Source organism: Aethalodelphis obliquidens, unplaced genomic scaffold (genome assembly GCF_003676395.1).
Source record: "Aethalodelphis obliquidens isolate GAN/ISIS:26980383/991018 unplaced genomic scaffold, ASM367639v1 scaffold35, whole genome shotgun sequence".
NCBI classification, from domain to species: domain Eukaryota; kingdom Metazoa; phylum Chordata; class Mammalia; order Artiodactyla; family Delphinidae; genus Aethalodelphis; species Aethalodelphis obliquidens.
The window spans coordinates 13,434,412-13,455,123 of record NW_020837979.1 but is presented as its reverse complement, the minus strand read 5'-3'; the positions used below and the strand labels follow the sequence as shown (position 1 = coordinate 13,455,123).

Genomic DNA, 20,712 nt, shown 5'->3' with positions numbered 1-20,712 from the left:
CCGCTTGGCTTTGACTCTCGACTCTGGTGGTCTTGTGGAGGGGTCTCGCGACCGTTGGCATTTCACTTTCAAGTCTTAACTAGGTACTCTATTGTAGTATGGTGTTCTCCCTAGAGGTACACAATGCTACTAAATCCCATTTGTGAAGTAGAGAAATAGGTTTGAAAATTATCTAAAATGAAATAATGACTTATGTTTATATAGGTTCAGTGCTTTTCAGGGTACTTTTGTAATTACATTACACTCTGTATTTCATATCGCCATCACTTAATAGCCTCCAGAGCAGTCTCCCATCTTTTTTAGTAATTTTAATTATTGAACTGCTGTCCCCCTGCCCCCCATCTCATCCCTGCCCACTGCTGTCATGCTGGGTGATGACTTTTCAAAAACCTTGGCCATAAACCTTTCAAGGCCAGTGAACATTTTCCGTCTCTTCCAGCCATGTATTCCTTGAGCCTGAACATCATTAGCAACTTCTCCAGCTTCAAGATTTCAAACTCCAAAATTAATTTCTGTAGTCTCCTGACCTCTCGTTTAACCAAGTCGTTAATCCTCATCTTCCACGTGCGGTTTAAGATTTTTTTTTTCTTTTGCTTTAAAATGGACTCTCCTAAAGTAACTCAGAAGTTTAAATCACTCCCTTGTTCAAAAACATGCCACATGGCAGTGACTCCCACTGCCAATTCAAAGACCCTTAAGAAATGTCTCAGAGTTCCTTTCCCGCCTGTGTGCATGTTCTATGGCTCAAAGTGGCCACCATAGATGGGAGCTCAAGATAGCAACAATAGCGGTTCAAGCTCATCACCCACTTGTCTACCCAAAAACTCGGAGAAACTGAAATATAACCAACTCAGTGGTTCTCAAAGTGTGGTATGGGAGGCCCTGGTCCGCGCGGAAGGCCCTGGTCCCTGGCGAGCCTGAGACCCTTTCAGAGGGTCCATAAAATCAAAACAATATGGGACTTCCCTGGTGGTCCAGTGGTTAAGAATCCTCCTTCCAATGCAAGGGACGTGAATTTGATCCCTGGTTGGGGCACTAAGATCCCACATGACACGGGGCAACTGAACCCATGTGCACTCTAGAGCCCGCACGCCACAACTAGAGAGCCCACGGGCCGCAGCTAAAAGATCCTGCTTGCCACAAAGAACATACCGCGTGCTGCAACTAAGACCCGACACAGCCAAATAAATAAATAAATATATTTTAAAAAATCAAAACAGGGCTTCCGTGGTGGCGCAGTGGTTGAGAGTCCGCCTGCCGATGCAGGGGACATGGGTTCGTGCCCCGGTCCGGGAAGATCCCACATGCCGCGGAGCGGCTGGGCCCGTGAGCCATGGCCGCTGAGCCTGCGCGTCCGGAGCCTGTGCTCTGCAACGGGAGAGGCCACAACAGTGAGAGGCCCGCGTACCATAAAAAAAAAAAATCAAAACAACCTTTGTAATATTAAGATATTATTTGCTGTTTTTACTCATACATAATTGTAGCGTTTTCCCAGAGACTACATGACAAGTGATACCACAACAAATTGAATGCATAAGCAAATTTCAGAATGCAGCTTTCTATTAAGCCAGACCTTACAGAGATTTGCAAAAAGGTTAAACAATGCCACTCTTCTCGCTAATTTTTTTAAAAATTTTGAAATAGTTATTTTTCATAAAAATATCTGTGTCAATATGTAATAGGTCTTTTGGGTTTTTTTGCTGCACCACGCCAGCATGCGGGATCTTAGTTCCCCTATCAGGGATCAAACCTGTGCCCCTGCAGTGGAAGCACAGATTCTTAACCACTGGACTGCCAGAGAAGTCCTTATAATTGTTGTTTTAAAATGAATTAATAAGTGCAATGGCAGAATACTTATTGCCCAGTAGGTCCACATTCTCCTAATCCCTGGAACCTGTGAATATGTTACTTTACATGACAAAAAAGAACTTTGCAGGTGTGATTAAGAATCTTGAGATGGGGAGACTATTCTGAATTATCTGTGTGGACCCAACGTAATCACAAGGGTCCTTAGGAGTGACGGGGGAAGCAGGAGGGTCAGAATCAGAAAAGGAGGTGTGACAATGGAAGCAGAAGTCAGAGTGATGTGATTCTTGGCTTTGAAGATGGAAGGAGGCAAGAAGCCTCTAAAAGCTGGAAAACACAATGAAACAAACTCTCCTCTAGAGCCTCCAGAAGGAACACAGCCCTGGATACCTTGATTTTAGCCTTGTGAAACCCATTTTGGACTTCTGACCTACAGAACTGTACGATAATGAACTTGTGTTGTTTTAAGCCACCTAATTTGAGTTAATTTGTTATAGCAGCAATAGGAAACTAGTACAATACGTATTTAATTTTTTTCTCAATTTTACTTTCCAATATAATACATTCTTACAGATATAATCCATATAATTACAAGCTCTTTGGGATCCACAATTTTTAAGCATGTAAAGAGGTCCCAAGACCAAAAAGTTTGAAAACCACTGCTCTAAATATATCCTGTGTCTCTCTGTCTTGGCTTCCTCTCTTCTCACCTTGATGAGATGCTCTTGATGCTCTTACTGCCAACAGTGACCTTGCCCTCGTTAAAAAATCCTCCCCATTCTTTAAGATCCGTGTTATACTCTATCTCCTTGTCCCCTGATCACCCCAACCAGAAGCCTTCCCTCCTTATCTTTGAACTGCCCCATCAGTCATTTATCTGCCTATTATGGTCTGTAGTTGTCTCCTTATTAAATGTGAACTCCTTGAGACTCAGTGTTTGACCCTTACCCATTTCAACCAGTAAATAGTGCCATATACTGTATATGCGTCAAGTATCTTAGACTACAAGGATGGGAGAGAGGTTTGCTGTTTATTTTCTGTTTAAATGAACATTGTTTAAAAATGTATGATCACTAATTTTCAGGAATAAGATAAGGTATGTAGATTGTTCAGGAAGAGTTGAGGTGCTGTTCTACCAAATAGCAGTCTTATTGATTAGAGAGAGAGAAAACAAATGTGTGTGTGTATCTGATGTCCTCGGGATACTTACATTTATTTGATTAGAGTTGGCATTCAATTTTTTAAAAAAATTCTAATAATGTTGCTATTTCCTGTCAATTTAGCCCAACATATCCCAGCTTTGGAAGGATACATTTTATTCTTTCAAACTAATTTAATGAAATGAGCAAAAAGAAATTGTTTCAAATATGCTGGTACTTAAATACATCTTTCAATCAAATGCTCAGTAAGAATTTATTGAGAGCCTACTATATGCCAGGCACTATTCTATAGGCACTTGTTTTACAGCGGTGAAGGACAGCCTGGCATAAAGAAGATATTCAATAAAGGTAGACTTCAACGTTCCTTTATTCATGTTTTTAACTCCCTTCCCCCGACTCCGCCCAGGTTACTTTTCCTTAGTGCCCTCTTGCTCTGAAGTTTTTAGATCCAATTCGGCTGCCGTAAGGCAAGGCGGCAAGATGGCGGCCTCCGCTTTTGCGTGTACTGTGAGAGCAGCCTCAGGTCAGTGGGCGGCGAGGGGCTCGATTCACGCCTTCACGGAAGGGGGGACTGGCGCGGGATGGAGTGGGCGTTTAGCGTGGAGGTTAACAGGAAAAAAAAAAAGAAAGAAAGGAGAGGGATCGTTATATGAGGCCAGAGGTTTGTTCCGAATTTTCTCCGGGGCGGCCTGTGTTCGGCCGCCAGCACCGGAGATCTCCGAGATTCTTGGACCCTCGCGAACCGGGGTGTCCCGCAGTTTTGGCTTCCTTACCGGTTCCTAGCCGTTCCGCCTTCCCTAGAAAACAAACCAGAAGGGCGCGGGTGGGGGGCGAGAAAGACAGAAAAGTCCCACCGAGGCGAGGATCCGCCACTCACGAGCTTTGACCTTGAAAAGTTATTTAATATCTCTGAACTTCAGATTCTACGGCTCTAAAATAGGGATAACACTATCCACCTGAGGACTAAATGAGCTCGAGCACGTAAAGCGCCGCGTGTAGTACCCGGCGTATGGTAAGCGTGGCTGTATGAAATGCACACAACGTGCCGGGATTGCGGCTGCTTGCTTCACTCAGTGGCGGCCCTAGGGCAGCCTTAAGGACTTCTTGACAGAGAGCGAGGACGGAAGTGAAGAGTTGCCTTCACTGTAGGGACTCTTGCAAAAGTTAAAGATCGTTCAAATAAGATACGGTGATCGGTAAATTACGTTCACACAAAATAGGATAAAATTCTGTGGAACAAGACTAGAAAGAAAAAAGTGTAAAGTTTCCAACTGTTACAGAAGAGTTGGTTTATGTGGGGTATTTTTCAGTTGTGAAATATATAAAGAAAAATGTATATAGCATACATGACTACCTTAACAAATAACTCTCTGGCAAACATGGGGTATAACTAACACCGAGGCCAGGACAGAACAGAACCAGGAGCCTTCACCTCTGTGCCTCTTCAACCAAAATTGCCCGTTTCCACCAAACATAAACACTGCCCTCACTTTTATTATTACCTTGTCTTTTTTTCTGTAATAGTTTTAAGAGCTATATGTGCATCTCTAAGCAATATATTGTTTAGTTTTGCCTGTTTTTTTACATTCCATGAACGGAATCACATAGTATGTACTCTTGTGTCTTCTTTTTCTTTGTGAAATTCATTCATTTTACAAGTAGCTGTCATGCTTTCTCATTGCTATAGAATGGTCTCTTATGGGACTACCCTACAATTCTGCATTTTACTATTGATGGGCATTTGGGTGTTCCCACTTTGGGGCGGTTAGGTACAAAGCTGATTGGCCTTGTGTCATGGTGCATGAGTGCCAGAGTTTCTCTATGGGGTGTGTGTGTGTGTTTATACATATAAAACTAGCTATGGAATTGCTGAATCAGGGAATATGTATATCTTCTGTATTGCCTGATGCTGCCAAAGTGATGTGCTTATTTAAAGTCACCCAGCACGGGCTTCCCTGGTGGCGCAGTGGTTGAGAGTCCGCCTGCCGATGCAGGGGACACGGGTTCGTGCCCCGGTCCGCGAAGATCCCACATGCTGCGGAGCGGCTGGGCCCGTGAGCCATGGCCGCTGAGCCTGCGCGTCCGGAGCCTGTGCTCCGCAACGGGAGAGGCCACGGCAGTGAGAGGCCCGCGTACCGCAAAAAAAAAAAAAAAAAAAAAAAGTCACCCATCACTGTATGCGCCATATCCTCATCAACAGTTGGTATTGTTAGACCTGTACATTTTTTCTATCTGGTGAGTATTTAGTGGTGTCTCGTTGTGGTTTGAGTAGCATTTCCCTGATAAGTAATGAGCCTGAATACCTTTCTACATGTGTGTTAACCATTTGAATTTCTTTTGTGAAATACTCAAATATTTTGCCCATTTTTCTATTGAATTGTCTTACTGATTTATAGTAGTTCTTTATGTGTGTTGGATGTGTGTCTTTTCTCATTTAAATGTGTTTCCAATATATTCTCCCACTCTGGCTTGCCTTTTTAGTTTGTTTAACGTATCTTTTGATGAAAAGTTCTTATTTTCATCAATTTGGATTTATTGTCCTTGTTTTTTAACAATTGATGATGTAGGCAGGTATTAACTCACTATGGTATTTAGATTCCATTGAAAACATTTAAAAGAGTGGTGCGACAGCTTATTTTTAAATGTCAGTTTTAGAAATATACTGGAAATTATATCCTTTTTAAACTATTTAAAATTTTAGATACTGAAATTTTGTGAAAGGGTACATAATTTTTCAAAATTCATTTAGAGAATATGGGATCAAAAAAAAACCTTGAAGACCACTAGTTTAGACACTGTCACACTCACCTCCCCCTACCCCCACGTTCCTTTGATTCCTGCCACAGGGATATATTTGTAATTCCCCAAACAGAGCTCCCCAAACGTACTACGTACCACATATTCCATTTTTGGCCTCCTGTTTCCACTACCTCCTCTCTTACTCCTTCGAAACTGGTTTTGTGTCACCTCCTTCATGAAAACATCAGTGTTCTCCATACAAGAGGGTGTTTAAGAGAAAGCCTGTCTGTACTAAAATTCCCAAAGAGGGCAGAAGACTGAAGGAGCAGTTAAACGCTGCCCTGGATTTGTGAGCTGCCCTTGGTTAACACAGTCTAAGCCGGACTTTGGTTTTTACAAGCTAAATCACAGTGTTGGTCCAGGAGACGGTATGGTGGCTACAGCCCCCCAAGTCATTTTCCCAGAAACTGCTCTCAAGCCACAGTCACCCTTCCTGTTGTTCCAGGAACCATTTTTTTCTAACCTCAGTTGGTTTATCCCTGGTTTCATTTTGTTAATTTTGGTCTGTTTTTCCTTTTACTGAGATCACTTTGAGTCTAGACAGTCTATCTTTTCACAAATATGTTGATAAGCCATGGTTCCCAGCCTGTTTTTTATGCAGATTTGCTAAACATGCCTTGTACAGCTTCAGGACCTTCATGTAAATTGGGGAAAAATAAGAGTCAATTAGGGAGCCAGGAAGACACTTCCACCAGGAGAACAGCAATCAACTAATTTGAGTACAGTTTCCAATCAGCTTGGAATTTACCTAATTTATTGTCCTGCCCACATTTCTATATTTATTTAGAATATAAGAAACCTTTTCACATGACTTCCTAAAGTCAGGATGCACTGTCTAGATATTCATGATTTCTCAGGCTGGTGACTACATCAAAAAGTGAAATGAAGTTCTTTTCAAGTAACAGTTCACTCCCGGTTGACGAGAAAAAAAATTTTTTTTCTGTGCATTTCTATTTATCCATTCTAACATTTTTTTTTCCTACAGATAAGCCTGTAGTTTGCCCAGTTATTTCTGGACTCCCATCTGCTCACCTCCTTCAGGGGCAGTTTCCAAGAACTTCTGAGAGTTTTGTTGTGTTTTTTAATTGAGATATATCAAGCTCTGGTGGTCTGTGAAAATTGGGACATTTTGTTGTCTACAATCCTCCTATTCACTTAATCTTTCAAAGTTTACCTCCTGGCTTGTAATCATGTCTGCAAATAGTTTCAGTTCTTTGAGATATAAATTATTTATACTTGGAGATTTGAAGGGATTGAACCTGGGCCACGTCAGTGGAAGCCCAGAATCCTACCCACTAGGTCACCAGGTGACTGGAAATTGTTATCTCTGATGGAGAAGAGAAAGGCAAAATAAGGGTTTAAGTATTCCATCTTCCTTCTGCCACCTATTAACATTATACCATCTTTGTTAAGCATTCCTCAGCTCTTTTCTGTTGTCTGCTTTTAGCATTTATTAAATGTTTTCTCTATGCCAGGCATTCTTCCCAGTACTTTACATATTTTATCTTATTTAATTCTCATTACCTGCCCATGGTTGACCTCATTTATTTTTTTCAATAAATTTATTTATTTAGTTATTTTTGGCTGCGTTGGGTCTTCATTGCTGCATGCAGGCTTTCTTTAGTTGCGGCAAGCGGAAGCTACTCTTTGTTGTGGTGCGCGGGCTCTAGGCGTGCAGGCTTCAGTAGTTGTGGTGCATGGGCTCAGTAGTTGTGGCTTGCAGGCTCTAGAGCACAGGCTCAGTAGTTGTGGTGCACAGGCTTAGTTGCTCCGCGGCATGTGGGATCTTCCCGGACAAGGGCTCGAACTTATGTTCCCTGCCTTGGCAGGTGGATTCTTAACCACTGTGCCACCAGGAAAGCCCATAATTAACCTCATTTAAATTTGAGGAAACTGAGGCACAGAAAGGTTAACTAACTGGCCCATTGGCACACAGCTAGTAAGTAGTAGAGCAAGAATATGAACCCAGTCTGCCTCAAACACTGGCATTTCACTTCTTTTGTCATGTGAAATCAGTGCAGTGGACAATAAGAAAGTGGTTCCAAGCCCTCACTCAGTATCAGACTCACCTGTGGAGCTTTTTTTTAAATAAATAAATTTAGTATTTATTTATTTATTTATGGCTGCGTTGATGCGTGTGGGCTTTCTCTAGTTGCGGTGAGTGGGGGCTGCTCTTCGTTGCTGTGCGCGGGCTTCTGATTGTGGTGGTTTCTCTTGTTGCGGAGCACAGGCTCTAGGTGCGCAGGCTTCAGTAGTTGTGGCTCGCAGGCTTAGCTGCTCCACAACATGTGGGATCTTCCCGGACCAGGGCTCGAACCCGTGTCGCCTGCATTGGCAGGCGAATTCTCAACCGCTGTGCCACCAGGGAAGTCCTGTGGAGCTTTTTTTTAACCAACTATTGAGGTATAATTTACATACCATGAAATTACCTGTTTTGTACATACAGTTTTTTTTTAATTTATTTTGTTTTTGGCTGCGTTGGGTCTTCGTTGCTGTGCGCGGGCTTTCTTAGTCGCAGGGAGCAGGGGCTACTCTTCTTTGCAGTGCCCGGGCTTCTCATTGCAGTGGCTTCTCTTGTTGCGGAGCACGGGCTCTAGGCATGTGGGCTCAGTAGTTGTGGCGCACAGGCTTAGTTGCTCCGCGGCATGTGGGCTCTTCCCAGACCAGGGTTCGAACCCGTGTCCCCTGCACTGGCAGGCAGATTCCCAAGTACTGCACCACCAGGGAGGCTCTGTGTGTACAGTTTGATGTAGTGAGTTGTGCAACTATCACCACAATCCTCTTTTCAGACATTTCCATCATCCTGTGGAGTTTTATCAACGTGCACATTCTTTTTTTATTATTACTTTAAAAATTTTTATTGGAGTATAGTTGATTTACAATGTTGTGTTATTTTCTGCTGTACAGCAAAGTGAATCAGTTATACATATACATATATACACGCTGTTTTAGATTCTTTTCCCATATAGGTTTTTACAGAATATTGAGTAGAGCTCCCTGTGCTATGCAGTAGGCTCTTGTTGATTATTTATATATAGTAGTGTGTATATGTCAATCCCAATCTCCCAGTTTATCCCTCCCCCCCTTCCCCCCAATAACCATAGATTGTTTTCTATATCTATGACTCTGTTTCTGTTAACATGCACATTCTTTTTTTTTTTTTTTTTTTTTTTTTTAGCGGGCCTCTCACTTTTTTTGCCTCTCCCCTTTTGGAGCACAGGCTCAGCAGCCCTGGCTCACAGGCCCAGCCGCTCCACGGCATATGGGATCTTCCCAGACCGGGGCATGAACCCGTTTTCCCCTGCATCAGCAGGCGGACTCTCAACCACTGTGCCACCAGGGAAGCCCAATATGCACATTCTTGAGTCCCACACTAGCCTCACTCAGAATTTACAAGTGGAGTCAGAGCTCTGTGAGTGATTCTGCTTTGCAGCCATGGACTCTGAATCTGGTGATAGTGTGAAGGATTGATAAAGAGGACTGCGTTCAGTCCACACATCTAGGCCTTCCATGATCTGCCTTCTGAGCTGCCCACCTTGTTACCCACTACTCCCCAGGCATCTCCGATAGTCAGGCAAACAGTGCTCAGCCTCTGTGGCAGGTCCAGTCCCTGCTCCTGACTTTGCGTACGTTGTTCATGCTGCCTGGACTCTGTGCCTCCTCTCATGGCCTGTTCATTTTCTAGAGGGAAGCTCAAGTACCTCTTCTGTTTTCTTTATGAATCCTCCTCCTGCCACCTGCAGTCTCTCTGTGGAGCCGAGGAGCTGTTGTGTTTTTGCCTTGCCGTTCCCTACGCGCAGGGGTTCTGTGTATTCACAGTATAAGGTCTGGTGGTGGGAATTAACATTGCATGTCTTCTGTCCCCTACTGTTGAATGTAGAGCTAGGACACATCAGACTGGACTGTGATGATGGTTGCACAACTCTCTAAATTTACTAAAAAGCATTGAATTGTACATAAATGGGTAATTTTGTGATGTGTAAGCTATACCTCAGTAAGGATAAAAAGGTCCACGTGACTCTGATGCTCAGGACCCATTAATTACGTATAATACTTGGTCACTTAGGTACATTACTTCGTTTTAAATATCTGGATGCATAATTTTGTTTTTGTTTTGGCCACGCCCCGCAGCTTGCAGGATCTTAATTTCCCGACCAGGGATCAAACCCAGGCCCCGGCTGGGAAAGCGCCAAGTTCTAACCACTGGACTGCCAGGGAATTCCCTGCACGTGTATTTTGGAGTGTCATATTAAGTATATATGCTTCTCTCTCTCTCCAGGAATCTTACGGCCCCTGAGTATTTTGGCATCTTCAGCCTATCGAAACTGCTCCAAGAATGCCTGTCTTAGTTCTGCACTGTCTTCCCAACATTTCAGTCATATTCAGACACTGGTTGTGTCCTCTGCTCCCAGACTGATCACATCTGTCAGAAACCTGACATGTGGGCAGACTGCCACAGTCCTCAATAGGTTGAGTATATTTCAGTAAACATGATGCTTGGACAAAAATTCTAAAATCTTCATGCCTACAACATCTTAGAAGTAGATGATATTCTTTGCCGGTTTATTATATAGACTGTGCCTGAAGGATGGGAGAATATACATGCCAGCATCAGGGATGACTACACAGGGCCCACTTCTGATGTTCTAAGATGTGGTTTCCTGGGTGGAAGCTGTCAGCCGAAGTGGGAGGGTGAACAAGATGCTCAGCTTACAAGGCTCGGCTGCGTGTGGTGCGTATTCAGTCAGCAGATATTTAGTTAAGCGCTCCTCGGTGCCCAGCACCATACTGGGCAAAAACGATACGAAGCTAAAAATAAGTTAAAGTCCTCAAGGAGTTTATAATCTAGTGGCAGATGGATAAGGAATCAGGTGATTCAAATACAGCAGAATAAATTCTCTCCTAGGGATTGAGGGGGTAGATTATGGAGGACTTGTTGCCATTCTTATGTGTAGTGTCACGGATCATCTGGAGTAACAATGTTTATTGAAAGTGAGCTCTATTCCAGTGGAGCTGCTGCTTTCATTTCTAAGTACAGAAGTGGATTTTATCCTTTAATGTCTTATTGCTGAGTTAAAAATGTTTCAATATATTTTAGAGTGGTCCCCTTGCTCCCAAACGTCCTGAAGCCACCAGTCAGAACTGTAACATACTACAGTTCAAGAAAAGGCAAGAGAAAGACTGTGAAAGCTGCCATCTATAGGTTTCTTCGACTTCATTCTGGCCTGTGGCTAAGGAGAAAGGTGAGTCTTCACACGGTTACTTGCTTAGAAAAGGAGCGTGAGGTTAGATTAAACTGAAGCAGAAGTCAGCCTGTTCCTTGACACATCTTCCCCCCATCCTACCAGCAGCTTTTACAGTGCCGTGCTTAAGTCCCGGCTTGGCAGGCATCTCTCATGTCAGTGAATACATGTAAAGAAAACATTTTTAACTATTCGTATAACAAAATATTATTCACAATGGCGAAAGTCTTCACTGCAGGACAGGTTCATTCCAGGTCTCTTACATGTCTGTCTTGTCTGATGATTACCGGAACCCCTTTGAAGCCCCCGATATGTAAATAACCTGTGGGGAGGCTCTGTTTAAGCCCAGAGCATTAGAACAGCAGAGCGGGCTTCAGCAAGGACTTAGTCCCGTGGTGTAGATTTGGGACTGAATAGCTTCCAGCCTACCTTGGATTGGGTTCTCCAGGTGGCTTACTCTTTATGGCGGAACATTAACCCCTCATATACTTGTTTTAAATTTGACTTTGTAAGTTTTTCTCTGGTGGTGTGTATGATTGGTGATCATATCAGACAGAACTCCAATATTTATTCTGGCCAGGGACCATGGCCTCTAGAGGGGGACTCTGACAGAGTATTCCTACTCTGTCTTCTCCCACAGCAGCAGGTCTTTTCCATTCATGTCCTTATTATTCATGGAAACAGAGTAGGTGATAATTAGGAAGCAGCTGAAGACCAGAGGTTTGCAAAACACCTTTGAGTTTTGATAATTTCAAATCCTAATTCCCTTTTACTACTTGGGAGTTAACAAACAAATAATTCTTTAAAGATTAAAATTTGTTTCCCTGTGAAAATAAGATAATTGGTAGCATTTTCTCACTATTTGAAAGGTACTCTGTTATAAAAAATCCTAAATTTGTAGACAAATAAGTTAATTGGAACTCTCAGCTCACTTCTCCATTGGAACAGTACTGTGGTCGTTAGTTTCCTACACTAGTCAGTAGAAGCTCATGTAATCCATAAGTAGCTGAACTAAGTAATTCAGCACACAGTTATGAATTTGGGACCATTGGAAACATTTCCTCCCTTTTGTTATACTATTTCCAGGTCCTCATCTGGCCCTAGATAACATAAAATGGGTGGTTTTCCTTGCCTTCCTTTCCACATCCCTTTTACTGGGCCCTGAAACCCTCACACTGTTATAAATGACCTGATCGAATTCTCCAGTCATAATACCTAGTCCCTGCTCAAGGACCCCAAAAGTATTCCATATGCAGAATGGCCTGCTTTATCAAAATCTAATTTTAAGAAGAAAACAAAAATCTGGGTGGGTTAATTTACACTAATGTATAAAAACAGAAAGTATTTTCTGCAGCACAGTTTCATCCAGGTGTCCCTAATTTTTATTGCTTATTCCCTCCTTCCATTTATGAACTTGTAGATTGTCCAAAAAGTCTCAAGCATTTTCACAGTGGTTACATTCCACAGAATAATCTTCAAAGGAGATATTCTGCTGTTGATGGGCAGGACAGCAAACTAGCTGTTTGTATGTCAGAGATCCACAGGGACCCAGATTGGCTTGCAAACTAGAAAATTGTTACACAAATATGGGGATTTTTCTTTGACTCTTTCAACTTAGAATTGTAAGTAATGAGAAGTAACCATCTAATCTCTGGCATTTTAAAGCCAGAACTCTGAAATGACCCTTCCTTATTTCTAAGCATCACTGTACTACAGAAGTTGCTGGTCACAGTGATGACACTAAGTCATGTCAGAAACCCCAAGGCACCTTCTCAGCAAAGAGCTGTGGTTTTGTTCAGTTAGTGTGCTGCCCTAAAGAGCCCTTGGTTTGAAAGGACCCAAATACTCTTACCAATAGCTGCGTTTCTAGTCTCACCTCTCCTATAAATTACTGTAGCCAAGCATTAACCTGGGTGGCAACTAAGGTCTCTTCTAGTTTAAACAGACTATGATTGGGAATTCCCTGGTGGTCCAGTGGTTAGGACTCCACGCTTTCACTGCTGAGGACCTGGGTTCAATCCCTCGTTGGGGAATTAAGATCCCACAAGCTGTGCAGAACGGCCAAAAGAAAAAAAATAAAACAGGCTATGATTATAGTTTTATATTCGATCTAATTATCTATTTCTTCAAAAATTAATTCTTCAGGGCTCCCCTGGTGGCGCAGTGGTTGGGAGTCCGCCTGCCGGTGCGGGGGACATGGGTTCGTGCCCCGGTCCGGGAGGATCCCGCGTGCCGCGGAGCGGCTGGGCCCGTGGGCCATGGCTGCTGGGCCTGCGCGTCCGGAGCCTGTGCTCCGCGGCGGGAGAGGCCACAGCAGTGAGAGGCCCGCATACAGCAAAAAAAAAAAAAAATAATTCTTCAAAATTAATAATGCATGGATTATTCCTTCACCACTCCCAATAATAGTTTTCCTGCGGTCATTATTCCTTAGAAAAGTACTTACTGTAGAAACTGGTCCCCCCAGTGTGTGAAAAGAATAAATGACACAGTATACTTGAGAACTCTGCTTCTCAGCCTTTGTCATACTTAGGCCCCCTTAAATGAACGTAAGTGTCACCAACTAGCCAGTACTCCCTTCATCATCCTCCACTTTAGGAAGATAGCAGTGTAGTGGTTAAGAGCTCTTATTAATTCTCTGGCCTCAGTGTGCTGCTTAACTGCTCTAATTGTTTCTCTTTTATCTGTAAAATGAGAATAATACTATGCTATTGTTGAAGATTGTTGAAGAGATAATGAGGTAATGCATATAAATTTAGCTGTTACAATTATATATCATTACCCTGTGCTTCACCAGCACAACGATTTATTTAGCTTTATTTGCTGTGGCTTTAAATAATCTTTTTAAAACTCTTAAATTATTAACATTCCTTTTTCAAACTACACACGATTTCTCTGTCTTCCCCCACACTGAGAATCACATTTTTCTGAAAAACATACCAGCCCCTATGAAAGTTTAGTCTTTGTTTCCAGCGAGCCTATGAACCATGAGTGGTTAACATAGCTGTTGTTTCCTATATAATGTTTTAAATTGTCTTTGTAATATTATCTAACAGGCTGGTTATAAGAAAAAATTATGGAAGAAGACGGTTGCAAGAAAAAGACGCTTGAGGGAATTTGTCTTCTGCAATAAAACCCAAAGTAAGCTCTTAGATAAAATGACAACATCTTTCTGGAAGAGGCGAAACTGGTATGCTGATGACCTTTATCAGAAGTATCATGACCGAACAAACTTGAGAGTATAGATCAGAAGTTTTATGATTTCCCAGTTATTGAATGTGTATCTTTGTGTATATGATGTCTTTGCAAAGATGAAACAGTATAAGACATGATGTAAGTTGTACCAACTGATATGGAAACATGTAGTACCAACATTAAACTTACCAATGTTTTAAAACTTAATGGATTAAACATTCCCAGATTTGTTCAGAGAAATAGAAATTTTAAATTCTGATTATTTTTAACAAATGGTAATGGCTTAAACAGTCGTTCCAATTAGGCTTATTTAGTTGCAAGGAATCTCCAGTTAGGACAAACGTAAGAAGACTGTAAAGCTAACAAGTTAGCTCAAGCAGTGTGACATTATTAAGGATATGTGCCTGGGAACGCAGGAACACCTCACACCCCCATCTCCCACCCAGAACTAACCCCCAGGCCTCAGGAAGAGCAGAAATTACATGGCGATGCTGGATCTGAGGCACCTCCAGGGGCCTCAGCAGCAGAAGTGGTGGATCTTTAGGCTTGGGGTCTGCCATGCACGGGGCTCTGTTCTTTTTACATCACTGGCTCCATTCTCTTTCCTCACCAACTTCTCTGATTCACAGCTTTTGTTTACTCTTAGTGTCTGCTTCCCATAATAACGCTAGCATGCACCTTTGAGTGCACCTACATCGTGACCCTCAGCTCCTATCTCCAGTCTCTAACAAACTGCAAAGAGACTCTAACTGGGTCAGTTTGTCCTTTTACACCAGGTCTCATCAGGGGTCACCGACCAGTGTGATGACTGGCTGTTCTGAGGTCAGGAGCCCACCCTGGCCCATTTGATTGGGCTAGCAGGTCCACGTGGAGCAAAAAATAGTTATGTGAGCAGTTTTCTCTCAGAGGTGGGCCTGGGGTGCTAACACGTCTGGTCTACTAGGTTCACTGCATTCATAGCAGTTCTCACTTAGTTTATTGGAACAGGATTTTCATTGAGAGAAGAGTAAATGAAATAGCCTTTCAGTGTGCCCATTCGTGAAGCTAAAGGGGCTGTATAAGTGGAGACAAAAACTTTTTAACCAAGAATTAAAAGATACTATATTTTATAAAAGTTCATTTATCCACTTGAGATTTCATACTTTTAATTGTGAGGGTAAACTTTTTCCAAAATTTTCCAAAGACACATTGTAGAATCTAAAGGGGAAAAGTAATCTCAGTCATGTTTAGGAACGATGCAGAAGTTAAGCATTGCTCACATGAAGAGGGTCAGGTAAGCGGCGCTGAGGAAAATTCAGCTTTTCAGGATGCTTACAGTCTAGGGCAGTGGTTCTCCGCTGTCCCGTCAGAATCTCTGGGAAGCATTTTCAAAGAGCAGAGCATTTTGACGGGTTGAAAAACCATTATTAAATACAATTATGCCTCAATTACTGCTTCAGATCCTTTAATATAATAGTTGGTGATGATAAGATGCAGTTCCTCTATTAACAGATTAAGAAAAAGATAACCAAATTGGAATTCTGTGGCATGTCAGACTAGGATTATTGGAGGAACTCCTTGAAACCAGTGTGTGTTCACTAAAAGGAAAAAAGGGTGACAAGAGAGTGTTCTAAAACTCCAAGGCCAAGTGTGTGTCTGTTTATGGGACCAGTTAATAAAGAACACACATTTGATTCGAGACGAGAATCTCAAGAACCTGACGCATGGAATGGCTTTCTGTTTTGATGGGTTTTCATTTCCTCCTGCTTCTGGGGTAGCAGAAGCCAGTCCCTCACAAGGCCTCCACATCATTTCTCACCTGCCTGGCTCCTCACCTCTTCCATTCACCCTTGGAAGCGGGATGGGTCTGGCGCCCGAAGAAGCTGAGGAGGAGCCTTTTCTACCACCTCCGTGACTTCTTAGTGCAACGCGGACAACGGGGTCTGTGGGCCTCAGAGCACCTTGGTTTCCCCTCTAGGCCAGGGGCAGGAGAGGTAGAGACAAGGGCTGGCTAAGGCCCCAGCAGCCAGAGATGGACTGAAGTGGAGGGCTGACAGGCACATGATTTAGGGGAAAGGGAATTTTCATACATGTAATTTTTGTTTTATGGGTAGCAGGGCTTATCATCTACAGTGATTTTATAGTTTGACAACAGAACATCTTATTACATTAAAGGGTCTATCTAAATGACATTCAAGTATATGTAAAAGTGGAATTTATTTAACACCTACTACATCCCAGCATGGATCCACAAGACGGCTAACTCTCATACCAACCTTGCAAGGGAGATATTATCTGTCCCTAGTTTAGATTTGCAGAAACTGAAGCTCACAGAAGGTTAAATACATTACCCAAAATACAACTAGTAAGTCACAGAACCCTGGTCCCATCTCCTTGGAATCCTGTGTATTTCCCCAAGCCTTCTAACAACATATGAAAATTCACATCAAAATCAACACGTGACTGTAATCTAGCACCAGAAATACTAAATACTTCTTTATGACACTGAACCAAGTCAGCTTTTAAATTTTATAACTTTGCTTTTCTGTTATTTGTCAGCTCTTAACCTGGTTAATATCAGTTCTGTTGACATTGGACTTGGCTCAGGAAATGATTAACGAGTGGGTTTTCAGCCTGCCTTTGCACCTCTTCTTTCTTTCAGTCCTCTATTGTCTTCTTCACCTGCTGCTGCCATGCCTTACAGTCCTCGCGTCAAACACATAGGACTATAAAGGCAAAGAAAATGAGGGTTTCATTGTGACGTTTCAGATTTTGAGTTTCCAAGTCTTTCTTTGGGGGTTTTTTTGTTTTTGTTTTTGTTTTTGTTTTTTTTGGCCACACCACGTGGCATGTGGGACCTTCCCCAACCAGGGATCAAACCCGCGCCCCCTGCAGTGGAAGTGCGGAGTCTTAACCCCCAGACCGCCAGGGAAGTCCATGTACCCGTTTATATCTTAAAGGCAAGGGCTGCAGTGGCATTAAGGGCATCCATAACTCCCAGTGCATCTCCATGGGCCCCGCCCTCTTCTGACCTGCATCCCTTCTCCCGCATTTGCCGATGAGGACACAGGTTCCTAGAAGGAAAGCAACAGACCAAAGGTCTGTTTGCAGAATTAAAACTGCCTTGCAGATGAACTACCCTGTTTTCACAGCTACCTGGTTTCCACTGGCGACCTTTAAAAATGTAAGACAAACATAGTACCAGATTTATATTTATGTGAGCAACTGGTTTTCAAAGCACAGATATCAATTAATTTTTTTCTCTTTGCAACAATTCTGTGCAGTAGGCACGGAGCCAAGTCACCAGGCACCAGGCCAGTTAGTGGCTGAGTACTCAGCTTCTAATCCTTGCTGACGAATACATTTTTTTTAAAGTATTTTCTCTTTCCTCAAAAGCCCAACATTACAAAGATGTCTTTTAAAAGAAAAAGGTTAAGACTTTATTCAAGATATATATCAGGCATTATAACAAAACAGCAGAACTTCAACCTTTGGAGTACTGTAACTTTACATCCCTTTGATGCACAGTTCAGTATACTATTTGATTACAGATCATTCTATGGGGATTACAGAAGTAAACCAAGGGCAAGTGTACACAGTCACCGTCCAGAATGCCAGCTCTCTGAGTGTGTGCCGTTTGTGAATGAAACACACATCCTTTACCATTTCCAATACTGTGCAAGGTGAACAACTAGGAAGGTACTCGGTGGTGGTCGTGGTTGACAAGCACTGTTATCACAGACACATGGACAGTATACTACAGAGAACATACATTTCAGAGGCCAGCGAAGTGAGCAAGCTATTCACATAAAGCCAGGAGGGATTATGCCTAACTCTCCAGTTTATAAGTACAATACCACGTCTCATCTTCTCAGAAACAGAACAGGTGCTCAATAGCAAAGAACCGAAAATTACTACATGAAAAGTACAGACTTTCCAGCTAGCATTTTGTAAACAGCCTGTGTCTGTAAATCAGCCAATTAAAAACATTCAGTTTTATCCTCTAGACAGAACTCCACATCACTACTTGTACACTTTGAGGCATTCACATTTTACGTCAGTCCACACAAATACACAGCTTGTTGGATAAGTAAACATGTTTTGCCAGAAATATGACAGCTGCTCTCAGTTGTACAGTGGGTGTTTTTAAGAGAGAATCCAACTCCCTAACCAACACTTGAAGGAAAAATAGTTACATTAAGACAGCAGTTTGGATACCTTTATATTTTTTAAATCTTAAATGAGAACTAATACAGCATGTCTGAGAGTAGAGTGCTTCAAACTTGTTTTTGGCATAGTTGAGTGCAAACTTCATAGCCCGTATGTTAAAACTCTCCATTGTAAAATGGTGAAAATATAGCTTGTTCACAATAGGATTTTAATCTCTGCTGCTAAAGGCATTTATTACTTTGGCAAAAAAAAAAATTGCTAAAAAGCTGCTTAATGAGTTAAGCTTTTTTTGCTTTTGTTTCTGATAATTCTGGGTACTCCCAATGACAGGTAAATACATTTTAAAGCGTATATTTTTCCTCTGTCTGAAACTATTCAGTGAGCTTGAAGAAAACAGGTTTTCTGTCTTCCCTCGGGGGTTTAGGTATTGGTGGGTGTGGGGCACAGACAATGAACAGACAGCCTCTGTTTGCCCTCTGAACCACAAATTTGCTTTTAGGTTTATTTTCGTAAATCCTTTTGTAAATTACAAAGTCACCTTCAGAGGCATTGTGGGGAAAAGGGATTTAAATATGCACATCTGGTAACAAGCAACTTCAAGTAAAACCCTCTCGGAGGTGGCTAAGATCCAGCCAGTGTGTCACCAGCAAAGACTGATGTGTGTTTGCATAGCTCAGTCTTTAACTGGGCCTGTTTATAGCTGATCGACAGTAGGTTCTATGTGGTACATAACACTCTCTAGTGTTCAGGGCCTATCTATGAACAAACACAATCGAAGTATTATAAGTAACTGGGTTGTGACCACTGCATGCATCACACTGAAAGGAAACACCAACTCTAAGCGTAAGTATATGAGTCCTACATTTAGGCTCAGCTCTACCAGAGCAGCTGCCTCAGACCAAAATGCTATTTAAACCAGATTCTTCTTTTCAGATAAAATTCTCAGTCTAAGCAGGGAGTTCCCTCAGACAGTGATTTGTTCTCTTCCTAAGCGATGCGGGCTTGTATGAAGTACGAGTGCCCATGAGCGTGCGACATCTCTCTGGTTCACATTCTGCACAGGCCAGGAGAGGAACAGAGGGCATGAGCCAGAGCTGCCCGTGAGCTGGGGAGCCAGTCACATCCATGAAGGTCTCGACCTCTGAAACCTTTCTAGAACCCAGCGTTTGGACTGTTACCCAGGTGTCTCAGATGTACTTCACCGCGTATCTGAAACAAAGCATGATCGTAGGGTTGCTTTTGTTTGGGTGGATGGGTTGGTTTTCGCTTAGTGTTTCCTGAAACGAGCTCCCACTGTGGGCTCCTCTACCTGGGGAAATCAGTCACAGCACTGGGTCCTATTATGGAGACACAGTCATCGTCAAGCACTTTTGAACCACTCAAGATGATTCCTTACAACCGCTCTGTAAGTCTACACGCCCGAGAGAAGTTTTACCAAGGGCGAGGCTCCTGCCTAAGACAATGATAAACCCCCTGTAAGGATTCAGAAGCTCCTAATCCTGGATCCATGGGAGAGACAAGCTTCCTGTGACTTTTCTCTTATTCTAGGCTGTTCCCCTGTCTTCGTTACACTCACACCTGTCACTAAAGTGTTGCCTCTCTTCATTCTAAAACTTCACTCTGGTCCGTTGACTGACTGTCTGAAGGATATGGACCATCGCCCTGCAGGAAGAGGGATGCTGTACTCGAGGTGTATTTGGAAGCTCCGTAAGCACATCTGAGACATCCTCTAGAATCAAGATAATTTTTTACACTTCTGCTTTTGCAGTTTTCTTCCACATCAGAACCTCTGGCAGCCCTTGCAAGTCCACTATCTTAAGCCAAAAGCCATAAATATGTACATTGTAGTCCAAAGTACTGGTACCAAGAACAAAAAGAAGTTAAAAAGCAAATTGCCTTGTTTGCATATACAGGACTAAAAACGAAGTATGCGACCAAGAAATTACAAATGTGCATCCCAGCAGTGGGGGCGATTCTCTTCTATTTCTAAAACACTGCTGTCTGTACGCCGGTCCAGTTGTGGAAAACTGCTGACCCCCGGCACACTACCTTTCCCTTTAGCCTCTCCCCAGCAAAAGAAAGAAAAGGAGGGGGGAAGAGAAACTCTTCTAAGTGGAACAGGGGAGAGAGGAAAGGCCGTGTCCGAGGCTGCACGCTCAGCACACCAGCCTGCGGGTTTCTATGTTATTAGTGAATAAATAGCTCTTTAAGGCAGAGAAGAAACATTCTGTGGATCCAGTGCTGTTGGCTCATCTCACTCACGTGGTTTCAGTGGCCGAGGATGAGGTACTTTTCTTCCTGAAGCGAGATCGAAGGATTCTAGGCGGTGCCTGGTAGAGGAAACAGAAAAAGGACCCCTCAAT

The 20,712-nt window shown here is 42.7% G+C and overlaps 2 protein-coding genes across 11 annotated transcripts in view; one reads left to right on the top strand and one right to left on the bottom strand.

The window, feature by feature from the left end:
- REEP1 (receptor accessory protein 1) overlaps positions 1-20,712 on the bottom strand; it is a 129,948-nt gene that overhangs the window by 289 nt on the left and 108,947 nt on the right. For 4 of the 10 annotated variants that reach the window (XM_027129138.1, XM_027129143.1, XM_027129139.1 and 1 more), the window contains one exon: positions 17,594-20,679. The exons of 1 other annotated variant lie outside the window; for it this stretch is intronic. Coding sequence is in view for 6 of the 9 variants with exons in the window: in XM_027129147.1 (XP_026984948.1) it covers positions 20,669-20,679 (11 nt within the window). In the remaining 3 variants the exon portion in view is untranslated. Of the gene's footprint in view, positions 1-16,737; positions 16,906-17,593; positions 20,680-20,712 lie in introns of those variants that run through there. 5 more of the 10 variants (XM_027129149.1, XM_027129150.1, XM_027129140.1 and 2 more) reach the window with 4 other exon arrangements.
- On the top strand, positions 3,153-14,407 carry MRPL35 (mitochondrial ribosomal protein L35). Its single transcript, XM_027129152.1, has 4 exons — positions 3,153-3,489; positions 10,045-10,234; positions 10,864-11,008; positions 14,062-14,407. The coding sequence occupies exons 1-4, from the start codon at positions 3,339-3,341 to the stop codon at positions 14,248-14,250; spliced, it is 675 nt and encodes a 224-aa protein (XP_026984953.1). The 5' UTR covers positions 3,153-3,338; the 3' UTR covers positions 14,251-14,407.

Coding starts and splice junctions, on each gene's coding strand:
- MRPL35 (XM_027129152.1), top strand. CDS start 3,339: ATGTTTTTAACTCCCTTCCCCCGACTCCGCCCAGGTTACTTTTCCTTA. Junction 10,235..10,863: donor ACTGCCACAGTCCTCAATAG/GTTGAGTATATT, acceptor AATATATTTTAG/AGTGGTCCCCTTGCTCCCAA. Junction 11,009..14,061: donor GCCTGTGGCTAAGGAGAAAG/GTGAGTCTTCAC, acceptor ATTATCTAACAG/GCTGGTTATAAGAAAAAATT.